This window comes from Aethalodelphis obliquidens, unplaced genomic scaffold (genome assembly GCF_003676395.1).
Source record: "Aethalodelphis obliquidens isolate GAN/ISIS:26980383/991018 unplaced genomic scaffold, ASM367639v1 scaffold8, whole genome shotgun sequence".
In the NCBI taxonomy this organism is placed as follows: domain Eukaryota; kingdom Metazoa; phylum Chordata; class Mammalia; order Artiodactyla; family Delphinidae; genus Aethalodelphis; species Aethalodelphis obliquidens.
Genome location: NW_020837952.1, coordinates 26082305 through 26108907, shown reverse-complemented (window position 1 = coordinate 26108907; position 26603 = coordinate 26082305). Strand labels below are relative to the sequence as shown.

General features: G+C 35.2%; 1 protein-coding gene and 1 long non-coding RNA gene across 6 annotated transcripts in view; both read left to right on the top strand.

Moving 5' to 3' along the window:
- PAWR (pro-apoptotic WT1 regulator) overlaps positions 1 to 21048 on the top strand; it is a 105801-nt gene extending 84753 nt beyond the window's left edge. Inside the window, exons 5-7 of the mRNA XM_027107089.1 lie at positions 12079 to 12226; positions 13835 to 13939; positions 16127 to 21048. Of these exons, the coding sequence (XP_026962890.1) occupies positions 12079 to 12226; positions 13835 to 13939; positions 16127 to 16213 (340 nt within the window). The 3' untranslated portion in view covers positions 16214 to 21048. The remainder of the gene's footprint in view (positions 1 to 12078; positions 12227 to 13834; positions 13940 to 16126) is intronic.
- Positions 21049 to 22056: 1008 nt separating this feature from the next.
- Positions 22057 to 26603, top strand: part of LOC113620782 (uncharacterized) — a 95113-nt gene continuing 90566 nt past the window's right edge. For 3 of the 5 annotated variants that reach the window (XR_003432910.1, XR_003432913.1, XR_003432909.1), the window contains exons 1-3: positions 22057 to 22848; positions 24434 to 24556; positions 25915 to 25953. This is a non-coding gene — a long non-coding RNA (uncharacterized LOC113620782). The remainder of the gene's footprint in view (positions 22849 to 24433; positions 24557 to 25914; positions 25954 to 26603) is intronic. The other 2 variants (XR_003432912.1, XR_003432911.1) reach the window with 1 other exon arrangement.

The window sequence follows — 26603 nt, the reverse complement described above, 5'->3', positions numbered from 1 at the left end:
TTTAGTGGAAAATTCCTTTAGCTGTAATCTCATAATGCTGCCAATCTTGTTCTCGTGATAGTTTTATCCCCCAACACAACACCTTCTAGTCTTTCCACAGAAAATATGAAAATTCCCAGAGGGGAAAATTTCGGTAAATGGTGGTATTTATCTTTGATGATACTGTTTATTCTTTTTCCTTTTCTGCACATTATGGTTAATACTTTGTAGCTAAGGGCAGAGGGGGATTCTTTTTGGAATTGTATTGGTTAGAGATTTGTGTTAACATTCCTGAATAGAACGTTACAATCTTTTTGGAGTTAATAAAACAGTCTTTTATTCTGGGTATTTTGCGCTGTACATATCCAGCCCTCAAAAATAGGTTAAAAACATTTCTGTTTTTATTTATTATTTTTTATTTTTTTGCGGTATGCGGGCCTCTCACTGTTGTGGCCTCTTCCGTTGCGGAGCACAGGCTCCGGACGCGCAGGCTCAGTGGCCATGGCTCACGGGCCCAGCCTCTCCGTGGCATGTGGGATCTTCCCGGACCGGGGCACGAACCCGTGTGCCCTGCATCGGCAGGCGGACTCTCAACCACTGCGCCACCAGGGAAGCCCCTGTTTTTAAAATAAACAGAGCTAAATTTGGTAATAAGATCAGTTACCACAGTTATTCACAATTATGACAGTGTTCTTTACAAACCTAATACCTAATGGGGATAAATCACTGATTATGTTTTTCAGTAATAATTATTCCTTGTTTTGAGTTTGTATGATATTATCACTTGTGTATTGACAGGCCTAATAGGAAGGATTTTTAAAATTGTTAATAGGTTAAACTTTTTGAAAGGCTGTTTTAAGCTTGTACATCAAGCAAACAAACATATTAAGGGATATCCACATTTTTAGGTTTTCGTTTGTAGTTGTCAGCGTTGTGGTTTCTACTTGAATAATCTGTGGTTGATGCAGATAAGTGGACTTCTTTTTAAGTGAAAAGAGGTCCTTTAAAATGATTCTAATGCTCTTTTATAACATGATAGATAATGGCTTTGGTGATACCTTACCCTCTTGATTTTCTTCCTGCCACTTTGCCAGTATTTCCCAGTTTTTATTTGTAGTTCTTCCTTTCCTGTACTTACTCTTTACGTGTTGATGTTACTCAGCTCTTTGTCTTAGACTATTCTCTTTTTGTTCTGTGTATTTGTTCTAGAAATTTCTTTCACTCTGGTGACTTTGGTTACTGTATATACCTACGTTGATGATTTTAAATCATTAGCTCTATATCTGTATAACCAACAACTTTCAAATGTCTACTTTTAGATATCTTAGAAGCATCTTAAACTCAGCATGTTCAAAAGTAAACTTGTGAAACCTAGTGGATTTCAGTAGTTGGTATCAAAATACATTCTTGCTCAAGTCAGAAATCTGGACATTGCTTTTGACCCTTCCTTCTTCCTTCCTTCCTTCCTTCCTTCCTTCCTTCCTTCCTTCCTCCCTTCCTCCCTCCCTCCCTCCCTCCTTTCTTCCTTTCCTTTCCTCTCCTTTCCTCTCCTTTCCTCTCCTCTCCTCCCCTCCCCTCCCCTCCCCTCCCCTCCCCTCCCCTTTCTTCACAACCTAACTTAAATTCAGTCATTGTAGCTCCAGTGCCAACCCACCAATCTAGGACACCATCATCTCTTTTTTAAAATAAATAAATAAATAATATATAAATATAATATATATATATATTTATTTATATAATTAATTAATTTTTGGCTACGTTAGGTTTTTTGTTGCTGCGTGTGGACTTTTTCTATTTGTGGTGAGCAGGGGCTACTCTTCGTTGTGGTGCCCGGGCTTCTCACTGTGGTGGCTTCTATTGTTGCATAGCACAGGCTCTAGGTGTGTGGCTTCAGTAGTTGTGGTGCACGGGCTTAGTTGCTCTGCGGCATGTGGGATATTCCCAGACCAAGGATCGAACCCTTGTTCCCTGCATTGGCAGGTGGATTCTTAACCAGTGCACCACCAGGGAAGTCCAGGGACACCATCATCTCTTACATAGATGATTACAATACCCTTCAAACTGGTGTCGCTGCCTTCAGTTTTGCTCATTTCCAGTGCATTTTATTAAAATGATTCTGTCACTTTCCCTGCTTTAATGACTTCCTGTTACCTTTAAATGAGTCTAAACTGGTCTCCAAGGCAGGGTGATGCACAAGATAATGTTAGGATGCAGGAGGGAAATATTAGATCTTCTGTTTGTATTTACCTTTTAATCTAAAAGACAGTAAGACATTTACAGTCATCCCTTGATATTCACAGAGCGGGGATTGGGTCCAGGACCCTGAGGATACCAAAATTTGTGGATGCTCAAGTCTCTTGTATAAAATGGTGTATTTGTATATAATCTATGCACATCTTCTTGTATACTTAAATTATCTCTAGAATGCTTATAGTACCTAATACAGTGTGAGTGCTATATAAATATGTTTGGCTTTTTGGAAATTTCTAGCATTTTTCCCCCCTGAATATTTTCAATGTGGGTTGGTTCAGTCTGTGGATGTGGAACCCACAGATTCGTAGGGCCCACTGTATACTTAATAGCTAGCACTATGTACTTGTTATTTATTCCCTTGTTCTATGTATCAGATGATTATTTAGTATTTGAGGTATCCTGAGGAAAGTGTGCTTTGTTCACTTTCTAAATGTTGCACAATAGTGTAATTTGAATGGTTAGATGGATTTATGAATTATTATGTTGTTTAACTAATACAAAATGGATAGGTCGGGGGGAATTTAAGGAGAATATAAAAATAAGTATATAAACGCAAAGGTGACCATGTGGTGTTCAGTTGGCAAGATACACAAAATCAGATCTGTTCTTATAAATTAGAAAAAAATTTTGATGCTTGCTTTGGAGTTTTAAGTGAAAATTTAAAAAACTTTAAATTCTTCCTGTGAGACATCTCTTTCTGCTGTTACAGACATTAAAAATCAAATATGCATAGAACTACACCTTCAAATCTCTATATATCACAAAGAGTTAAAATAAGTTCCTCAGAAGTGAAGCATATTCAAATTATACTTTCATTAAAAATACTATAGTCGGGGGCTTCCCTGGCGGCGCAGTGGTTGGGAGTCCGCCTGCCGATGCAGGGAACACGGGTTCGTGCCCCGGTCCGGGAGGATCCCACATGCCGAGGAGCGGCTGGGCCCATGGGCCATGGCCGCTGAGCCTGCGTGTCCGGAGACTGTGCTCCGTGACGGGAGGGGCCACAGCGGTGAGAAGCCCACATACCGCAAAAAAACAAAAAAAAAAAAAACAAAAAAAAAAAACAAAAATACTATAGTCGGGCTTCCCTGGTGGCGCAGTGGTTGAGAGTCCGCCTGCCGATTCAGGAGACACGGGTTCTTGCCCCGGTCTGGGAAGATCCCACATGCCGCGGAGCGGCTGGGCCCGTGAGCCATGGCCGCTGAGCCTGCACATCCGGAGCCTGTGCTCTGTAACGGAAGAGGCCACAAGAGTGAGAGGCCCGCGTACCCAAAAAAAAAAAAAAAAAAAAATACTATAGTCAATTTTTGTGAAAACAAAAAAATTTGTATCATAAATAATTAAAATGTATATTTAGGGACTTCCCTGGTGGTACAGTGGTTAAGAATCCACCTGCCAATGCAGGGAACACGGGTTTCATCCCTGGTCTGGGAAGATCCCACATGCCATGGAGCAACTAAGCCCATGCTCCACAGCTACTGAGCCTGCCCTTTAGAGCCCACAAGCCACAACTACTGAGCCTGTGCACCACAACTACTGAAGCCTGCCCGCCTAGAGCCTGTGCTCCACAACAAGAGAAGCCACTGCAGTGAGAAGCCCGCGCACCGCAACGAAGAGTAGCTCCCGTTCACTGCAACTAGAGAAAGCCTGCGCACAGCAACAAAGACCCAACGCAGCCAAAAGAAAAAAGATGTACATTTAAAATCTTTTCACCCCTTTATGTTATATTTTTAGTGATACAGATAATATTTTAACAATATCACATTATAAATCATATTATTTGATTTACATGTTTGTATAATAAAGTATATATGAATATGTAATATATAACCAAACATAATGATATTGTAAATCGATTATAAAGATAGTAGATAAATATACATACCAATGTGTATGTAATGAATAAATTTGGAGACCATTAGTTGAAATTCTTCATAAAAGAGCTTTCAGGTCTCCTGCTTGCTTTTCCAGTGTCATATCTTGCTTTCAGGTCTCCTGCTTGCTTTTCCAGTGTCATATCTTATCACCCTTATATTTACCTTTCATGCTTTAGCCATATTGGATTTTTCTGTTTCTCAAAGGGCCACGTACTCTTTGTTTCTAGATATTTACACATTCTTATTCCTCTTTTAAGTCTGAGTTTAAACATTCTTTAGCATAATGCTGCTCAAAGTGTGGTCCTTGAACTGTTTGTAAGTAATCCATGACAAGGTAAGAATAAAACTTGAGAGTAAATGTTTAGAAGCCTGAATTGCATTTTAACATTGTCATCATCACACCTAAGTGCATGATAAGCAGAATCCTTTCAGAACAGGGTATCGACTAGTTCAGGTGCTGTGGTACGTACGTGATTTTTTTTAATTTAAGTTTTTAGAGCAAAATTGAGGGAAAGGTACAGAGATTTCCCATATAAACCTGTCCCCACACATGGATAGCCTCCCCATTGTCAACATTCCTCAATAGGGAGGCCCATTTGTTACAACTGATGAACTTACACTGACACATCATAACCACCCAAAGTCCATAGTTTACATTATGGTTCACTCTTGGTGTTGCACATTTTGTGAGTTTGGACAAATGTATAATGACATGTATCCATCACTATGGTAGCATTTTAGTCTCTCATCTTTTTATTCTCTCCATAGTTTTGCCTTTTCCACAATGTCATATAACTGAAACCATACAGTATATAGCCTTCTCAGATTGGCGTCTTTCACTTAGTAATATGCATTTAAGTTTCCTTCATATCATTTCATGGCTTGATAGCTTATTTCTTTTTAGTGCTGAATAATATTCCATTTTCTGTAGTTTATTTGTGTATTCACCTGGAAAGGACATCGTGGTTGCTCCCAAGTTTTGGCAATTGTGAATAAAACTGCTATAAACACCCACGTGCAGGTTTTTGGGTAGACATATGTTTTCAGCTCCTTTAGGTCAATACCAAGGAGCATGATTGGCGGTAAGAGTATATTTAGTTTTATAAGAAACCACGAAACTGTCACTGAAGCGGCTGTACCATTTTACATTCCCACCAGCAGTGAATAAGGGTTCGTGTTACTCCACATCTTCACCAGCATTGATCCTGATTTTAGCCATTTTAATATGTGTACAGTGGTATCTCATTTTAGTTTGTATTTCCCTGATGATATATAATATGGAGCATCTTCTCATATGCTTATCTGCCATCTATATATCTTCTTTGCTGAGGTGTCTATTACGTTCTTTGGCCTATTTTTCAATCGGGTGGTTTGTTATTGTTGAGTTGTAGAATTCTTTGTATATTTTGGATAACAGTTCTTTACCATATGTGTCTTTTGTAAATATTTTCTCCCAGCCTGGCTTGTCTTCTTGTTCTCTTAACATTGTCTTTCACAGAGCAGAAATTTTTAATTTTAATGAATCCAGCTATCAGTTTCTTTCATGGATTGTGCCTTTGGTGTTTTATCTAAGAAGTCATCAGCATATCCAGGGACTTTTACATTTTCTCCTATGTTAGTTATCTTCTAGGAAATTTTGTAGTTTTGCATTTTTCATTTAGGTCCGTGATCCATTTTGAAGTAACTTTTGTGAAGGGTATACAGTCTTTGCCTTATTTTTCATTTTTTGCATGCGGATGTCCAGTTGCTCCAGCATCATTTGTTGAAAAGACTGTTTTGTTCCATTGTATTGCCTTTGCTTCTTTGACAGAGATCACTTGTGGGTTACTTATGTGAGTCTCTTTCTGCTTCCATTGCTGTTCCATTGCTCTATTTGTCTCTTCTTTCACGAGTGTTGCACTGCTTGATTACTGTAGCTTTATAGTAAGCCTTGAAGTTGGGTAGTGTTAGCCCTCCAACATTGTTCATTAATATTGTGTTGGCTATTCTGGATCTTGCCTCTCCATGTAAACTTTAGAATTAGTTTGTCAATAGCCACAAAATAATTTGCTAAGATTTTGATTCGGCTTTCATTGAGCCAGTAGATAGTGGGAAATCAAAGTTGGGAAGAAGTGACATCTTGCCAATATTGACTCTTCCTATCCATTAACAGGGATTATTTCTCTATTTAGTTCTTCTTTGGTATCTTTCATTCGAGTTTTGTTGTTTTCCTCACGAAGATGTTGTATATATTTAATTAGATTTATACCTAAGTATCTCATTTTGGAGAGAGCTAATGTAAATGTATTGTGTTTTTAATTTCAAATTCTGCTTGTTCAGTGCTGGCGTGTAGGAAAGGGATTGACTTTTGTATGTTAACCTTGTATCTTGCAACCTTGCTATAATTGCTTATTAGTTCCAGGAATTTTTTGGTGTGGATTCTTTCACATTTTCTCCATAGATGATCTTATCATTTGTGAACAAAGACAGTTTTATTTCTTCCTTCCCAGCCTGTATTACTTTTATTTCCTTTTCTTGTCTTATTGCATTACCTAGGACTTCCAGTAAGATGCTGAAAAGGAATAGTGGGGGGGGGGGGACATTCTTGCCTTCTCCTGATCTTAGCAGGAAAGCTTTTGAGTGTCTTACCATTTCATATGATGTAGGTTTTTTGTAGTTCTTCTTTATCAAGTCAAGTAAGTTCCCGTCTGTGCTTAGTTTGTCCAGTTTTTATCATGAATAGATGTTCGATTTTATCAAATACTTTTTCTGAATTTATGGGTGATCATGTGATTTTCTTTAGCCTGTTACTGTGATAGATTACATTAATTGATTTTTTTTTAAACTGTTGAACCAGGCTTGAATAAATCCCACTTGATTTTGGTGTATAATTCTTTTTATACATTCTCGAATTTGATTTGCAAATATTTTGTTGAGGATTTTTGCATCAATGTTCATGAGACATCTTAGTGTTTAGTTTTCTTTTCTTGCGATATCTTTGGTTTTGGTATTAGGGTAATGCTGGCCTCATAAAATGAGTTAGGAAATATTTCCTCTGCTTTTATCTTCTGGAAGAGATTCTCTCTTTTTCTTAGTTAGCTTGGCTAGAGGCCTATTGCTTATATTGATATTTTCAAGGAAATAGCTTTTGGTTTCATTGATTATTCTGTGTTGGTTTCCTGTTTTCAATTTCATTCATTTCTGCTCTGGTTCTTGTTATTCTTTTATTCTGCTTACTTTGGATTTAATTTGCTCTTTCTTTTCTAGTTTCCTAAGGTAGAAACTTAGACTATTCATTTTAAATCTATCTTCTTTTCTAATATATGCATTCATTGCTATAAATTTCCCTCTAAGCACTGCTTTTACTGCATTCCACAAGTTATAAGTTGTGGGTTCGTTTTCATTTTGTTCAAAATATTTTAAAATTTCTCTTGAGATTTCTTCTTTGACCTATGTGTTATTTAGGAGTGCACTGTTTAATCTGCATGTTATTTTGGGGCTGTTACTGGTTCTAGTCTAATTCTGTTGTGGCCTAAGAGCAGACATTATATGGTTTCTGTTCTTATAAATTTGTGAAAGTGTGTTTTATGGCTCAGAATATGGTTTATCTTGGTTAGTATACCATGCAAGCTAGAGAAGAATGTGTATTCTGCTCTACCTGTGTTATTTTTATGTTAGTCATTTGTAACCCAAAATGTGTAAGAATTGAAGAAGGATTTATTTACCTTAAAAATCATGTGTTAAATTTAATCAGGCATATTCTTGTTTCATAAGTAAAATAATTAAAAAGTAAATATATAATAAATCAAAATAAAACAAATAAAAACAAAAAACCTTTTTTATTCTTTTCAATTTCTGCTTTTGTTAGTATTACCTAAATCTAGGAAGTAAAATTTTTTTTTTTGCGGTACGCGGGCCTCTTACTGTTGTGGCCTCTCCCATTGCGGAGCACAGGCTCCGGATGCGCAGGCTCAGTGGCCATGGCTCACGGGCCTAGCTGTTCCGTGGCATGTGGGATCTTCCCGAACTGGGGCATGAGCCCGTGTCCCCTGCATCGACAGACGGACTCTCAACCACTGCGCCACCAGGGAAGCCCTAAAATTTATATTCTTTATTTTCAATCTTAATTTACTTATGATAAAGGAAGCTTTCCTAGATTATTTTTTTAATAAAAAAAGATACATCTTTTCTGAATGTGACAGTAATACTAAACCAAATGATGATGATGGAAGTAATTTCAAAGAGGTACAGACCAAAAGAGTTTGTACTAGTTTTGTTGGGAAGTATCCTCCCTCCTATATTGAGTTCAATTTTTAGCCATTATTGATGGGAAGTGCTAAAACCACAGTGGGTTATTTGCAGTGATGTACTGGCTGCTAAAACAATAAAACCATCAAAATTTAAGTGGCATTTACATGCATGACATAATTATATTCACAACCACAAATGCCTTATTTGAAAGAAGAACTATTACAGTTAAGCTGACAGAAGAGATCTTCAGGATTTCATATATATTCAGGATTTCATTAGTATTTTGTGAGTTTCTTTTACAGTCTGACTTCAGGTTGCTAACATTAAAAAACTACACACAAATGACAAGACAAAGATGTTCGCTGGAAGTTGTTGGATGAATCTGTAGCAAAGAAGGTAGTTCATGTAATATTTCCCAGCAACACCCATAGCTTGGTATATTTAGGGACAGTTTTAGTCATACAGAAGACCAACTCTTAGACAAATCAGGATAGCAAAGGAATTTTTCTTACAATATGATCAGCACATTGATTTTGCTCACATGACAGTAATGTGAAGGAAGAATTTATTTTTCAGCTTCCTTGCTGACAAACACAGCTTGTCTGAGATATATAAAACTTTGAAGAGTTACCAAGTCAACAAATGTGGTTTGGTGTTTTGCTTTGCTTTGCAGGAGTATGTTCTGATTATTATATAGACAGTGACAGGGAAAAAATGTTGAAACTTGTGCCAGAATGTAAATCAACTTCCTGCTTGTTTCATTGAGAAAGTCTTGTTATGTCGGCTGAACTAAGTAGTGTACTTGGTATATCAACTAAATTAACAGTTCGCTAAAAGTGTGAATTACTTAAACACTAATACATTAAATTTGAGGTTTTAAAACAACTAAATGATAGTTTGGAAGCTGAGCCAATCAGCTGTTACGATATGCTGAGGTATACAATAATTTTTAAAGGGAAATTTTCAGGCAAAGTATTTGACCTTTGGCATGAACACTTCATGTTTTTACAAGATAAAAAATCAGGTTTTGTAAATCAACTATACTTCATTTTTTTTTTAAAAAGAAACTAGTTTAGTCCCCAGCTTTTAAAATATGTGAATTAAGGTTATTTGTCTGATAGCATCATTGTTTTTTAAAAAATGATCTTAATTAGCCTTTCATGCAAGAAAGAAATATCAAATGTTTTCAGTGTTACATAAGGTCAAAGGACAAAAATGAAAGTTAGAAATTTTGGGGAAAAGATTCTTCAAATTGTTATGATGGGTTCCACAATTTATCAGTAAGTAGGTGATGATTTTAATATTGCACTGTTGCAAAATGTTATAAGCATATACCTTACAAATTTGATAAGACTTTGAATTTTATTTTCCATCAAAAGAAAACCCGTGCATAGGAAATTAATAGATCAAGAATCTATTATTTTTCATCAAAAGTTATTATAGATTTAACTATACTTTTGATGGATAAATTTTTGGAACTGGCTACCAATAAAGAATTGAGGACAAATTTTGAAAAGTGTCATTTTCTGCATATTGGGTAAAAGTTAAAACTGAATATCCTGAGCTTGCTAAAATTGCTTCAAAGTCTCTTCCCCTGTTTTGGTCAATATACATCTGTGAAACTAATTTCTCTGTTGTGAGTGCTACTAAAACAAATCATAGAGGTAGTTTAGATATACCTTACACCTTGTGATCAGCATTGTCATCAGTCCAACCTAGATTCGGTAGATTAGCAAGAATGATGCCAGCCTCCAAAAGAGCCCCCAGGAAGCTCTACCTCCTGGTATTTTCACCTTGTGTAATCCCCTTCCACATTCAACATGGGGTTGATGTGATAGTATGTCACTTCTGAGTTTAGGTCATAACAGAGACTGCAGTGTCTGTCTTGGTTGTTGTGTCGCTTTCTCTCTGGAAGCCAGCTGCCTTGTGCACAGCCCAGTAGAGAGGCCCTCATACTGAGGAATTGAGGCTTTTGGCCAACAACCAGTGAGAAACTGATGAGGCCTTTTACCATCAGCTCAGTGAGGCAAATTCTCCAGTCCAGACAAGGCTTCAGATGACTGTAGCCCTGACCAACATCTTGACTAAAACCTCATAAGAGACCCTGAATCATGAACACCCAGCTAATCTGCTTCCAGATTCCTGACCAACAGAAATTGTCAGATAATAACTGTGTTATTTTAAGCCACTAGGTTTTGGCATATTTTTTTATGCAGTAATAGATAACTAATGCAAAAGCAAGAAGCAAGCTTATTATATTAAAAACTTTAAATATTGACATATGCTATTAGTTCAGAATGTGTGAATTGGTGTTTAATATGAAGAATGGCTATTTCAGTGATAACTTTTGGTTAAATAAGAATTATGAAATGACAAAAGTTGCTAGTGCGATAGCTGTTTTCTATAATTGCCTATATGCATACTTCCAATGAAAATTCTGCAGTTTTATGTAATTCTTTTCTTTTTTGTTTATCCTGTTTTTGAAATATAATTTTATGGGTCTGAATCTAATAAAACATTTAGGCTTGTATTTTGTATGGCCTTTTTTACTTTTATTTTTCCAGTTCATTTTTGTTTGATCTTACAAAAGTATTGGTCCATGGGGACTTCCCTGGTGGTACAGTGGTTAAGAATCCGCCTGCTAATGCAGGGGACACGGGTTTGAGCCCTGGTCTGGGAAGATCCCACATGCCGCGTAACAGCTGCTGTGTGCCACAACTAGTGAGCCTGTGCTCTAGAGCCCACAAGCCACAACTACTGAGCTCGTGTGCTGCAGTTACTGAAGCCTGTGTGCCTAGAGCCTGTGCTCCGCCACAAGAGAAGCCACCTCAATGAGAAGCCCGTGCACCACAATGAAGAGTAGCCCCTGCTTGATGCAACTAGAGAAAGCCTGTGTGCAGCAGTGAAGACCCAGCACAGCCAAAAAAAAAAAAAAGTGTTTGTCCATGATGTAATGGAATTTAAAAATAAAAGGAGAAAGAAAGTGGTTCTTCACTACAGATAGGCTACATTAGGTCCACTGTCATAGTTCTCAGAGTACCTTACACTTACCTTATTGTGATAGTTGTCTTGCTTTATTGTCATTGGTTATATTCCTATTACACTGAAAGCTCTATGAAAGTCAGAGTCCATGTTTGCACATCTGTGTTTCCTGTTCCATCTTCAGTACTCATAACAGTGTCTGGTACTTAGCAGCTACTCAGTAGATACTGGTCAAAAGAATTAATTTAAAAAAAATTTTTTTATCGTGTTGGAATAATGATTAACTTCCATAATTATAAATAAGTTGGCTATTATAACCATGTGTCCTCAGGGGAATGATAATTGTTTAGGGTGAACAGAAAATACTCTTGGCACTCTCCTTGCTGAATATTAGGTATCTTTAAAAATTTGGGGGGCTTCCCTGGTGGCACAGTGGTTGAGAATCTGCCTACTAATGCAGGGGACACGGGTTGGAGCCCTGGTCTGGGAGGATCCCACATGCCCCGGAGCAACTAGGCCCATGAGCCACAACTACTGAGCCTGTGCATCTGGAGCCTGTGCTCCGCAACAAGAGAGGCCACAATAGTGAAAGGCCCGCGCATCACGATGAAGAGTGGCCCCTGCTTGCCACAACTAGAGAAAGCCCTCGCACAGAAACGAAGACCCAACACAGCAAAAATAAATAAATTAATTAATAAATTCCTACCCCCAACATCTAAAAAAAAAAAAAAAAATTTTTGTATCTTTTTTATTTCCATAGCACAACCACTGCCTCTGAAGAAGATGTCTCAAGTAGATTTTCCCGAACAGATAGAAGTGGGTTCAGCAGGTATAACAGGGATGCAAATGCTTCAGGTAATTTGGTCTCAAGTAGCACATTGGAAAAGAAAATTGAAGATCTTGAAAAGGTATGAATTACAAATTATTTAAGATTTATGAAATTAATATACCATTGGGATCCCTTTTTCACTTTCATAGCAGCACAGAGAAAAATTGAAATGTGTAAGGAAGAGACAGTGACAAAAAAGGGAAAAGAATGAGGGGCACTAATGGAAGATAACCAGTAGTGTTAATCGGTACTTCCATGTGTAGTCAAATAAAAGCTTTGAATCACTCTTAATTATATATTTTCTAGATGCATAATGGCTAAGCATTTTCTGATTTCCTTAATACTTTTCTGTCCAGTTCTGTTGATGTTAAAACTTTTAGAAATGGAGCCAGCTCTTGAATTGGTTAATATTTAATGGATACTCTCATTTTGCCAAGTGTTATCTTTAATATATTGAAAACAATCTTTGCCTTTGAAATGGTTAGAAGTCTCTGCTAGCAGTATGTACTACTGTGTGTTTATTATATTATCTGTACAGATTGTAGACTTTCTTCTGGGTTGTGAGGTAGAGCCTAGAGCCACTGTGGTGTTTGAAACAATTTTAAGGATAAACCTGTTTAGGAGTATCTTTGAGAACATCTCAAATGAATATTGGCATTAATTTATTAACCATGGGGTCTCAACTTTGTTCTGTAAACATTAAATCCCTAAAATTGATAATGGTGCTGAATTACTTTCTGATTGTTGAAAATGTGTTTTATTTTGCTGAACTGAAACTATTCCTTGTGATATAAAAATTGTTTTAAGTAGAGATTGAATTTTAAAAATTGTTTCTTTTTATAATATTATGATTATTGTTAGTTCACATTCGAACTTTAACCCTAGTTTCTGTGAGTTTAAATTAAAAACTTTAAGGAATACATAGTATAATAGTTTTCAAGGGGGTTCTTCAGAAGGGCTTTTAAAGTTCCACAAGAGTTTGGATTGAGTTCCTAGCAGTTGGCAGCAGCTGATTAATGAGGCCGGCTGGCTGCTTTCCTCTGAGGGTGAGTAAGAAAGAAGCCAAATTCTATGTGAGACCTTTTCAGTTCTGCTTCACTTTTGCCCCCAAGGTGGCTGACCCAGCGTAAAGTCCAGGCTTCTGATAAGATTTCTTTGGAAAAGGTGTTGCATTGTTTAAAGAAAAAAAAAGTTTAAAAACCAGTAATCATTTTCAGTTCCTTCATTTTATCCATTGTCAGTTAACTGGCAGAGCCAGAAGTAAAATGGAGGATCATTATTTTTCTGTTTAGAGTTTTCCATAGAGCCATCTCCTTTTCTTGAACTTTGTATTTTTTATTAAAATTTTGAATTTTCTTCAACAGGGTATTGGTCATTAAATGTTAAGATATTTTATTACTAATGGTGGTGATCAACTAAAGAGCTAAAGTCATTGAGTATTGGTATTTGTTAAAAACTTGGGTAAACATAGATTTAATCAGAAGTATATTTTACAACTCCTGTATTCCTCTCATTCTCTGGTTCTTTTCTGGGATGGGGTCCTCCTTTCCTTACCAAGTGACTTAAGAAATTCATTGGAAATCTTCATGTATCTAAGGTACTTCACCAGACTTAGCAGATGTATGCTATTTAAGATTATAAACAACTTGTTACTTCCCAATTAATACTTTGTAATTATATCTACCAGGAAGTGGTAAGAGAAAGACAAGAAAACTTAAGACTTGTGAGACTAATGCAAGATAAAGAGGAAATGATTGGAAAACTCAAAGAAGAAATTGATTTGTTAAATCGAGTGAGTATTCACATATTTCAGTTTAATGGTTTCCTTTTTTTCTGTCAACTGGATGAAAATACATAAATATGAAGAAATTATTTAATTTTATTAAATAATAATATGAACTAAATAGTTCATTCTTTTGTTAATGCAATAGTAATTTGTGGTAGCCAGAACCGTCATTTCATTCCATAAACTGATTTCCTCTGGCCAGTTACCAGTCAGTTGTATTTACTTAATATTGTTCTTTTGGGGATGGACCAGTGAATGGATTTGTTCTGTGTTTTGTTAGAGTCTGGAGGTAAGAGGCAGCTTGGTCAGCACCACACATAAAATGGTACTGGTACAGAGTTGCCCCAGTGAAGAACTAAAATTGCTACTGTCTTGCCATAAGAAACTCCATATGTCCTTGTCTTTGTGGTATTTTCACCACTTTTTTTTCTTCAGTTATACATATGCATCCCCAGCTTTAGGTGTAGCCTAAACCTAAGGTCTCTCTTTTTTTTTTTCTCTTTCAGCCCTAGAATTTACTCCCTGCTTAAGAAGCAGGTATTAATGCTAGGCCATACTTAGGTAATGGTAATGAGGAGAGATTTCATAGTTTCCCTTTTTCGAAGGCTTTACATAAGATGGAGGAAAGAAATAAATTTGCTTCAGGGAAAAACGGAACAAATTCCTAATCCAATCTTAACTCTAATTCTAAAAGAAGGGAAAATAGAAAGCTTCATTATGTGCAGACTTATTCTAATACAGCTCTCCAGCATTAACTGCAGGGTGTGGATGAGGACACTGAAACTCAGAGTTTAACTTGCTCAAGGTCATATGTAGTAATCACATAGTTATCTGCTGAGCCAGTATTTGACCCTCAGGTATTCAATAGTTTTAATTCTAAGTAAGCTCTTCCATTCTTATAGACTGCCTTTCATCTTGGTTTGGAACACGGGCATTCCTCTTTTGGTTCTAGAATATGATTTAATAAAATCTGTAAATATTTTTATGTCTATGATGTATTCACATTGTCTTAGTCAGTGTGTTCATTAAAAAGAATAAAAAAAAACCTGCCCTTACAGAGTTTGTAATCTAGTAAATGATATGTGAATGTATTTTATTATTTAATTCTAAATCTTAGGTAGGTCTCAGTTGTAGTGATTTTAGGAATCCCGTATCTTTATTATTGTTAGTTTCAACAAATTAGTTTCCTAATATCATTAATTTAGTTTGTGAGTAAATACAAATTCTGTGTTTGAACATTTAAAACTCATTTACCTAATTGTTCAAAGACAGTATACTAAATGTTTCAGAATTTTGCTATCCAGTAGTACACTTAGAATTCAAATTGATTTCTCCAAGTTTAGTATTTTGAATTGCAAGGATAAATCTATAAATGTTTTCTTTTCCAACCATCAGTAAATAGTCTACCTTGAAATAGTCTTTCTTCAAACTAAAACTTATAGTGGATTGCCTTTGTATTTACCAACTGGTGTTTATATGGTACTAAGATTAATATAAGGAACATAGAGCTAGAATCAGATAACTTTAAAGCACCTAGTTTAGTGGCTTTCGCATTTTTTTAAGCTCGAAACCTTTCCCTTAAACAAAATATCATAGAGAAGCCTAACATAAATTGAACCAGATCAACTCTGTAAGCCCCAGACCTCCTTTTCTGTATACCTCAGTTCTGTCACCTCCCCAAATTCTCCCCCTGCAACATGCATACTTGTCAAAGATCACCAAGGTGGTAGGGGTACATCTAGAACTTGTACCTGGATCTTTTTGATGCCTAATTTGACACAGGGTTGCAATCCAAGGCCCCAAACCTCACATTGACTGCATATGTATTTAGCTCTTAGTTTGGGGAAGGAGGGATTTGTTTTTAACTAAAAACTTAAATTATTTATAGTGATTAAAAATTGGAAGATTCACAATAAAGAATTCTGATTTCTGGCTTCTCTTTAAAAACTGAAAGATCTGGCAGGAGCTGGCCTGCATTATCATGATACCAGTGAGGAGTCTAAGTAGTGGATGCTGCCTTTAGGTGGGGCATATTCCTTCCAAAGTTATTTTCAGAACTAGCCCTCGTTTGCAGACTAATTGCTTGTATGAATTATCTTTGAATGTATATTTTTGAAATTTTTTTTATCACCTTCAGAATACTTTTAAGTGTTTTTAAAACTTACGTATTATTTTCCTTTTTGTTTCCTTAAGGACCTAGATGACATAGAAGATGAAAATGAACAACTAAAGCAGGAGAATAAAACTCTTTTGAAAGTTGTTGGGCAGCTAACAAGGTAGAAGATTCAAGGCTCAGTGTGGAAAAATATTTTAAAACTACTGATTGAATGTTTTGGGCGCTAGGACAGTATTCCTATGCTGTAATACATTAAACTAACTAAGTATGTATATTTATTTCTAGAAAACAGTGGATGTTTATTTTCAAAATATTTCTTTTTCATTATCAGTTTCAAAAAGTATCAACCTTTTAGTTCACAAATAAGTAACATCTTTTAGTTATTAAACTGGTAGGTTATGCCTCTTTCGGTTTTGTGTGGTATTCAAATAACATATGGTTTAAAGTCACAACCATCTGAATATATTTCATCTATGGTAGTGCATTTTCTCCCTAAAAGAATATACATAGTCTTTGTTTACATGAATTCAAATACTTTTTAGGGAGTTACCTGCAAATGCCTTATTACTGATGTGTGCAACCTTTTATATGTTGATGATTTACTCCTAACCGTCTTTATCTACTGTCATTTGTTCTCTCAACTTATTCTAAGCAATTTAGAGGAACATAGAGTCACACTCTTTTGTATAACAGTCATCTTTAAAAAAGGAAAGCTATTATAAAAAGTCAGTTAATATCATATACTAGTTGGCTAAATATAAAATTTAAGAGAATACTTGAATTATGCTATAGTAAATTAAAATGTACTATTTTGTATTCAAATATTGAAATAAATTTAAAATCACTTTGACTTCAGAAAAACATACAATTGTAATTTTAATGTAAAATTTCTTATGTAGGTACTACTTTTTTTTTTATTATTATTCCAAGGTTTATAAGTGAACATGGGGTATTTTAAAAGTTGTTTATTCATCAAGCCTAGAGAGTGTATACAATTTCAGTGTAGAAGGAAAAAAAAAATCCATATTTTTAATTATCATATGCATTAAAATCAAAACCAAAATATTTATCCACATTTAAAACATTTGTACTTACTGTAACAAAACAGTATGTAAACAGAAATAATACTGAAATACTTTGCTTAATTTCTAACTTGGAGGATAACACTGTGACACAGTTGTTCCCATATGAGAGAATTATTCCCCTACCTCAAATTTAAGGGATTTTCTTCCTAACATTGGATTTATAAAAACAATTATTTTGAAGAATTATACAAATTTTCTCTTTTATTAAGTAACAATAATGTTTAGAATTATTTTATATTATTACATTCTCATGTTGAGTAAGGAAACCTTCTCCTTTAAAATACATTAAGAAATATCTGTCTGAAGTTGAATCTCAAACAGTCTACTGGTACCCTTTTATCCAATTAATGTATGTAAATGGCTTGAACATAGTAAAAACCCATTTTGGGTACCCTACTGACTCTTTTCCTTTTACGTGCTAAGCCACTTCATTATTCACTGTTAGAAAAATAGGGAAGGTGAGACAGTTGGGAAAAAATGCAGAGTAAATGATAAATATCAATGTTGAACACTAAAACTCTGCAATAATCTAGATCGTGCCCTCTCCCCTCCCCCATGCCCCCAATTCAGAAGTTTCAACCTTGACTAATCATCAGAATCATTTGGGTTGCTTAAAAAGAATTCTTGGGTTATAGCTTCTAGATAGGTTTAGGTTGAGACCCTGGATAGAATTTTTAAAGCTCAACATCTAATGATTCTGTTCATAACTTAGATTTGGAAACAGCTACCCTTGCCTCTTTCCTCCTATATCTTCCATTGAAAACCCTGAAATTAACATAATTTTAGCTATTAGCATTTTTTCACCATTTAGTTTATTTAATAATTAACTTGGTCACTGGAGAACTTCACATATGTCTATATATATATTTAGCAAAAAGTTCAATGTTAGATTACCAAACTTGATAAAGTTGTAGAATTACTGCATAAGGGCATCCTTTTTGGAGAATAGTCCCAGCATGGGAACAGTGATCTGCTGCCCACATGTCAAAGTGGTATGCCAGGCTCAGTCACCATCTTTGGGGGTGAAGTCCTCATCTCCCTTTGTTTACCCTTAGGCATATGGCAGAAATATCGGTGTTGCCTAGTTTCCCATCCATACTTTGGATGTTGTGAAAATGGTGTTAGTATCCAGCCTTAAAATGTATTTGTGTACTCGTTTTTCAATAAGAGAAGTATTTTGACTTTTCTGTTTAATCCATTTGGAAGTAAAGGAATATTTCATTTCCCCCTTTAAAATTATGCCAGGTATTAATGCTTTTAAAGACCAAGCTGTTTTAAAGTTTTTCCTTTATTTCAGTTTATCAGGAGCATTTCCAACAATGATCTTTTACATAACGGTACCTATGCAGGAGCCTGGCAACTTAGGCAAAGCAGTTCATTTGCAGTCCTCCCTCCTGTCCTTAAAATGTATATTTATATCACATATAGATTTTTACACTGAATATTGAAAAATAAAGTAGGATCTGCTACAGTTTCCCTTTAAATTTTATAAAAAGCACGAGATTTTAAAAAGGTTACTTAAATACATGTGCATGACCTTAAAAAACTTGGCTATTGTCAATAAAGTGCTAGTATTTGTGAAATTATTAGTCCCGTTCAGAAATAATATTTCTTATATCTCTTGGGAATTTGTGGCATAATAAAGCATATCCAAAGTTCTAATGTGTTTATGATATTATTTTCAAAACAGTAAGTTTATCATCTTTAAAATGAATGTGACTCTCCTCCTTGATTTCTGACATGCATAAACTTGGGAATTACTGTAGTAATATCTGTTTCATCTTTCTAGAATTGTTACTAATTTTATTGCACTATAGTTACCTTTAGAGAGGAAGAGGAAGGCTTTAGGGTGTGTATTTCTAAGGGAATTTATTAAATATAGTAGATTAACATTGTAATACTTGCTCAAGTAGTTTATAACAGAAGGTTAAGTATCAGGAGCAGATATCTGAAACAATGTGTTTTTAAAAATAACTTTCTAGTTGCAGTAGAAAGCAATGTATTCTTAAGGTAAAAAACCTACCTCAGTTACATGTGGTTTCTGTTTTCTGGATTACTCTGGATTTTTATAATTAGAAATTAAAATGCAAGTTTTTGAGTCCACTAATACTTTGTGGAAAATAATGCAAGTCAATGTAGTAGCACGTCCGTATGTTCAACACCAAAAGACAAAATAGGAAGGACCTTGGGTTTGATGATTAATCTGATGTCCTACACAGTATTCATATGTATAGTGATAGTTATCTTTCATCTTTTTTGTAGTTCTTTGATCTTGACTCAGTACCTAGTAAGTTCATGCAATGTTGGCACTTATTTAATAACTATTCATAATGTTAATAACCTGTTATAAGATTCAGGCATATATTTTCATCTTATAATACGAAAAACCGAACACCAGCTTATCACTGGGGAGAATATATTAAGTGAGAAGGAACTAACATTCAGGAATCAGAACTTTAAAATAACATGTTAAAGTCAGTGGTAAATGTTCTCTTATTATATCTAAACCATTCCTAATATGTAACAGTAAACTTGACTTCTTTTGCATTGGAACTATGCTCTCATAAATAAAGGACATCCCATTGAGTAACTTGTACGACTTATCTGAGAACTAGTGACACTTTTGTTGTTTCAATAAACTGAAAACATAGTACTAATAAGACAAACATTTTGCTCATCAGGTCCATCAACAAAGGTACTTCCCCCCATCCTGTTACGTTTTCTCATTGATGTATAGAAGTTGGTCGTTTCATTCTCAGTGTAGACTTGAATCATAGTCCAAGAAAACCTGAGCCCACGTTGTTTTTTTAGTTTACTTAGCTAGAATCTCACAGCATATTAAAGTCATATCCCCATCCTACCCCCCCAAAATAATTATATGTGAGAAAAATATGGTTGAGGGGGTTATGTTAAATTTTCATACTTATTCTTTCAGCAAGTATTTATTAGTCAACTGGGTATACAATTCTAGATATTACAGAAGTTTCCAAAAAATGGACATGGACCAGCCCTTCTATCTAGCATTGTACAATCTGTATAGTGTGTGTCAGTGCTATCTTAAGAGTGCTATATCTTAAGTAGCATTAGCCAGTCTAATCTGAATAGTTCATTCAAAAGTATTCTTTTTGTATTTATTATCCAGCCATTGTATTTTAGGTCTGGTTAATAGGTACTGTTTAATTTGCTGCAGCATTTACTGAGTGGTGGATGAAAGACCTGATGCATTTTGGGAAGTATCTTACCATGTTTCTTTAAGATAATTATGTATTATGAAAAGAACATTTTAAAGGCATTTGTAGCAGTGGTGAAGTAAAAAGAATTCAGTTTATGTCAGATACACCAAACTGTTAATGGTATTCAAATGTAATTTTAAGTTAGTTTTTCTGTATACATTATTGATTACTGGTTTGTTTTAGGTATTTAAGTCTAATAAACAGTTCACATATTGGCAGTCACTTTGGTAATAATAGAATGTTAGTGATGATCACTTGATGGACATTTATTACATGCCTGTTTTGTTTTGTTTTGTTTCCCCCTCTGGATACCTAATAGATGTATATTACCTTTTTTTGGTGAACTTGTTTCTTGAAAGTTTTGACTGTGCTATTCAGGGTTTTTATTATTATGCTTTTCTGCTAAATTTAAGTATCAGATGTCTGCTGTTACCAGTAAAGACCATATGAAAGCTAAAATTACTGTTTTGTTGAAAAAGCAGCTAATTCAGGTAATGCAAATTTGTAGAGAAACATGTGGATCATTTATTGATCACATTAGTATTGTGTAGACAGCTTTCATAATTCCCATTGCGTAGGTTTTCACTGGGGTAGTCAACGTGATATAGATTCACTTTTAATATGCTTTGCATGTAAAGTAATAAATACTCAATAAAAAGTAAATTTTTGTTTAATTTTTAACACTGGTTAATTATTTTTTTCCTTCCTGTACTATCGGTGAAACCCTGACCATGAGTTTTATTTTCGAAGTTAAAGGACAATGTTAATATTCTCATTATGTGCCTCTTACTGAAACAGTATGCAGTACTTTAAAATGTTTATTAGTATATTATTGTAGAAGGAATTGTATTTTACAAAACAAAAATATGGTATTGATAAGATCTGAATACATTCGTGGTGGGGCTTTTTGAATGAGGAAGTGTACATGTTCAACCTGACTAAAAATTTTAATTGTTTTTGTGTTTTGAAACTGCACAAATAATTTCTTAATCCAAAATTTGCTCTGTCATCCACTAAATCTGATGGTGGTCAAAGAATTTCAGGTCCCTCATACTTAGAAAAGATAGGTAGAGGTCTGGGAATGTAAAAATCCAGTCTGTGTTTTTTTAGTAAATGGTTTACATAACCTCTTGCCTAATGTGTCATTCTTCATACACCTGCACAGGCTAATCAGTCTTCTTTACTTCTAGAACTCTAAATCTTCTCAGTAATGTCATACATGTCTAACAAGTGAACAAGCATCTTTCAGTCAGACTGTTTAGATAAAGTCTCAAGTCATTATGTAAGAATGTACTCCATTTGCAAGTTTATTGAAAAAATTTGCAAGGTCTCCTAGTCTCAACTGGAACTGGATCTCTTTATCTTAGACTTCATCAAATCCCTATTTTTTGTTTTTCCTTCTAGATTCACTCTGTGCGTGCACACAATTCTATGAGTAGCTATAAACTACCCATATGATTTTTTTTTTTTTTTTTTTTTTGTTTTTGTTTTTGCGGTACGCGGGCCTCTCACTGTTGTGGCCTCTCCCGTTGTGGAGCACGGGCGCCGGACGCGCAGGCTCAACCGCCATGGCTTACGGGCCCAACCGCTCCGCGGCATGTGGGATCTTCCCGGACCAGGGCACGAACCCGTGTCCCCTGCATCGGCAGGCGGACTCTCAACCACTGCGCCACCAGGGAAGCCCCCATATGATTTTTTAATCTCATGCCTCTAGTTTTCTCTTTTCACCTCTACAAGAGGTTGGTTACATTTTACTCTCGGTCAGCTTCTTGGAAAGAATTATGTAATATTAGACCTTCATGTTAAAGAGGTAGGGCTGGTTATAATACCCTTTACAAACCTTTTTTTTTTTTTTTTTTTAATGTCTAACCATGTAAGGTTAAAAAGAAAGCAAAACACTTCTCTCTTAATTCTGGACCAAATGCACAATTCAATTCTCACTTTAAAAAAACTGCTCTGACTGAATAAAGATGCTTTTAATAAAGGAGAATGCTACTTGGTGTCAGATAGTTGAGCAGTATGAAAAAAAATTAATATGAGCTAGTTAGGAAAGGTAGATTGGACTTTGACTTTATACATGTGAAAGAAAAACGAAGTAAGGGTTTTGACTGCTAGGTATGTTTTTTCATGTTGAAGTATGAAAAATTATTCAGGATAAATTATTGTCTTAGTCCATATATGATCAGCAGCTATACCTGCTTAGATATACTACGGGACATGAAATTTACAGTCTATATTACATTACAGGCTTTTATCCAGGGAAATGTTTGCATTCCTTTGAAATGTAAACTATTTACTGTGGTTAAACAAAGGTGAATGATGTCATCAGTGGACATTTTAGCTTTATGGAAGCAAAGTTTTAGGAAAAATAATAGAAAGGTATCTGACTCCTTTTATTATTTTTGTAGTGCAAAAGTATAAACAAAGCTATCAGTCAAAGGCATAGGAAATTCCATTTGAAGAACCTGCAAATCAGTTTTGGTAAGAATGCATTCATTTGATACAGTGTTAAGAAAAGTAGGAAAATTATTAGCCTTCTGTAGCCGATTGAAAGTTTCATGAATGGATAATTCAGGATAGTAAACAACATCACTAATCTAAAGTAAAGTTATGCCAGTAATTTTCATATTAACTGTATTCTTTATTATTTAAAGTAAATCAGTTAATCAGTGAACATTGTAATTGGATGAATAAATGTACACTTCAGAATGATAATTAATGATCATAAGAAGACTAAAAGTACCTCTTGTTTCTTGTAACTCTTTTGAGATCAGTATATCTTAAGTTCAGTTAAGCATAGTGACTCAGTTAACAGTATGAACATAACTTTAACCTTAATTTCGTATAGCGTAAAAACATTCAATAATTAATAATTCAGTAACCACATATGCCAGGTATTGTGTTAAGTGCTTTAAATATTGTTTTTATTTGATTCCTTAAAACCTATGCAAGGTACAGATTGGGAGGTTAATTTGCCCAAGGTCACAAAGCAATACTTTGTGCCTTTTGCTATGACATACTCACTTTCATGCCATAATTATTGTCCTATTAAATATTTTCCCAGTGGTTCTCAAAGTGTGGTCCCCGCACTAGTATCATTGGCTTCACTTAGAAACCTGTTAGAAATACAAATTCGTGGGCCCCACCCAACAACAGAATGAGGCGAGGCCCAACAATCTGTGTTTTAACAAGCCCTTCAAATGATTCTGATGCAGGTCAAAGCTTGCAAATTTGCATTATGCACTTCTATTTTTAAGCAAAGATCTTGGTCCTCCTTTTGTCTTTGGACATTATATAAGTAATATAACATGAACTTGTAAAAAAAAATGATATTTTCATTGTTGCTTACATTGCAAAAGATTGTATCAGGAAAAGCCTCAGCATGGATACTGGCAGCTTGACATGACCCCATTAGTTTAGTATTATCTCTGGAACTCAAATGAATTCTTAAGTCCAAGAGTCTGTGGAATGAAATCTTTGTTCTTCTGTGTTAAGGTCGATCTCTGTTATTGCCTGAAGGTTTTTGGTAACAGAAATGCATTTTTGTCAAATTTTAAACCTTGATGGGAACAAATAAATGTATGTTTCATCAGAGTTATAGTTTTGTTTTCATTTTTTTTATGTATAGACACTGTGGGGTGGTCCATGGGGAGACTGAATTTTCAGTTTACTCTCTGTGCACTCAGAAATTCAATAGCATTTTCTAGCTAATTGACTGGTGAGGGTAAAGTCACAAAATTGCATCCCAGTGAGTAAAGAAAAACATTAAAGTCTAATTTGGGATCATTATTTTCTTACATGATGAGATAGTTAAGTAATCTACTGTTTGGTTTTTTTTTTACTTTTTAAAAACTTTGGAGCAAGTTTCTATTACAGAATTATTATGAAGATGGTACAGAGAGTACTCGAATACCCCACACCCAGTTTCCCCTGTTATTAATGTCTTACGTTAATGTGGTGCATTTGTGATAATTAGTGGATCAATATTGGTACATTATTATTTACTGAAGTTCATACTTGGTTCATGTAGCCTCACTTTTTCCCAAATGTCCTTTCTCTGTTCCAGGATCCACTCTACGATACCGCATGATGCTTAGTTGTCGTATCTCTTTACACCCTTCTTAGCTGTGAGTTTCTTAGACTTCCCTTGTTTTTGATGAGCTCGACAGTTTTGAGGATTATTGGTCAGGTATTTCTCACATCTTACTATGGATGTTTTCAGATATACATAAAAGAAGATAAATTACCCATATTTTTCCAATCTTAATTTGTCCCCCATTTTCTCATTTTTTGCTGAGGTATTTTTACAGTTAAATTTCAGTCATCCTATCGTTTTACCTGTAAATACCTGAGTATGTGTCTCTAATAGATAAGGCTCAAAAAATAATCACAATATTAGCATCCCCAACTCATTTAATGCTAATTTCTTGATATCATCTGTTTAGTTGGGGTTCTGGCAGGCCTGCAAGAGATCTGCTGGGGGAAAGCACATGTGAGGAAAAATGGGGCAGGAGCTAGGGCAGGTTGGGAAACCTCAGCATAGACCTGACTGCTGTGAAGAAGAGAGGGAAGGAGGATGGTTGAGCAGGAAGTCTTAATCCACAGTGCAGTTTGAAGAAAGTTTTAGCAAGTCTGTAAAAGTCCTCATGCCAAAGATGCCCATTCATCAGAGTAGTCCCACATCTTGCAGGAATGGGCTTGCCTTTGTATTCCTGCTATGCTCCTTTGTTGGCAGGGAGTAGCCAGTAGGAAGCAGGGCCTTAGCTGCACACCATGGCAGATTCAAATCACAGCAGCTGTCAGTTAATTACCCACCCCACAGTAGGAGCATGGAGAAGCCCATTTTCATGGCTGCCGCATCCTGTAATACTTCGTGTTCAAATTTCCCGACACCTCAAAAAATGTCCTTTTACTGTTTATTCAAATAAAGATCCAAATGAGAGTCATTCATTGCATTTGGTTACTATGTCTCTTAAGCCTTTTTTAACCTATAAATTACACACACCCCCAATTTTTATGCCTTTTTTCAAATTGAAGAAATTAGATCATTTGTGCTGTAGAATTTCCCACATTCTGGATTTGGCTGATTCTATCTTTAAGATGCTGTTTAACTTGTCCCTCTATCCCCCCTATTTTCTATAAATTGTTAATTAGATGAAGAGACTTTACTAGATTCAATATATGTATACCTTTTGGGCAGTAATTTATAAGTGTTGTGTATTTCTGTTGAATCACATCAGAAGGTGCATAATGTCTGGTTGTCTCACTTTTAATGATGTTAAGATAGGTCAGTAAATTCAGATGTTATTAGTTTGATTGCTCTATTTAAAAATTCGACATCAACCTTTTATGTAATGGTTTTAGCAAATATTGATAATTATTGCCCAGATCTATTATATCATTAGGTATTGCAGTGATAATTTTCAAGTTCTATCATTCTGTTTACATTAGTAGTTCGAATTCTTTAAAGACAAGCTCTTCATCAATTACTTGGTTTCTCTAAAATATAAGGAAGATAAGATCACATGCTTTTCCTTTATTTACCAGTTTTACAGTAATGGGCCAGAGCCCAGGCTGCCTCCAAAGGTAAGTCATATGTTTGTTTTATATGGTTAAAGTGTTTTAATCCATTGCAGTCATTATTTTTTTATGTCCAGATTATCTCATATGTGGCCAGTGGGTGCCCCTTCCAAGTTAGCTCCTGTGTCCTTTTGGTCATGGATAGCCTCCTTGTTTTCTGGCATTAGGTGTTCCAGTCTCATCTTGTACATTGCCTTTTCAAGACCTGGAATTAAGAGCTACCTTTCTTTGTAAAAAATTAAATCCTTGATAACCATCTAAATTATCAGATGAAATAAAAACCAGAGAGCACTTACAGAGTTCTTCTTAACTGTAAAAGCTGTAAGGACCTTGAAACATTTTCCAACTCGTACTTTTACTAGAAAATTTTAAAAAGATGACAGCTGCTTGTTGCTTTGTGATTTCTCATTCTCTCACTCATTTTCTGTGCAAATAAATGGTAAGCAGATCTTACATATCTTGATTTGAAAAAAATTTAAATCTATTCATGCCTGTTGAGAACCTCAGGAGATTGACTATAAAAGTCAAGATTTTTTCTTTTTTTTTTAGTAGTTAGATCACAGTAAAGTGGTGTTCAAATTAGAATGCAGCACAGAACTAACGTCAGCATGTATAGATAGATGTTCATTGAGTTGGATGTGAAAAGACATCAGAGA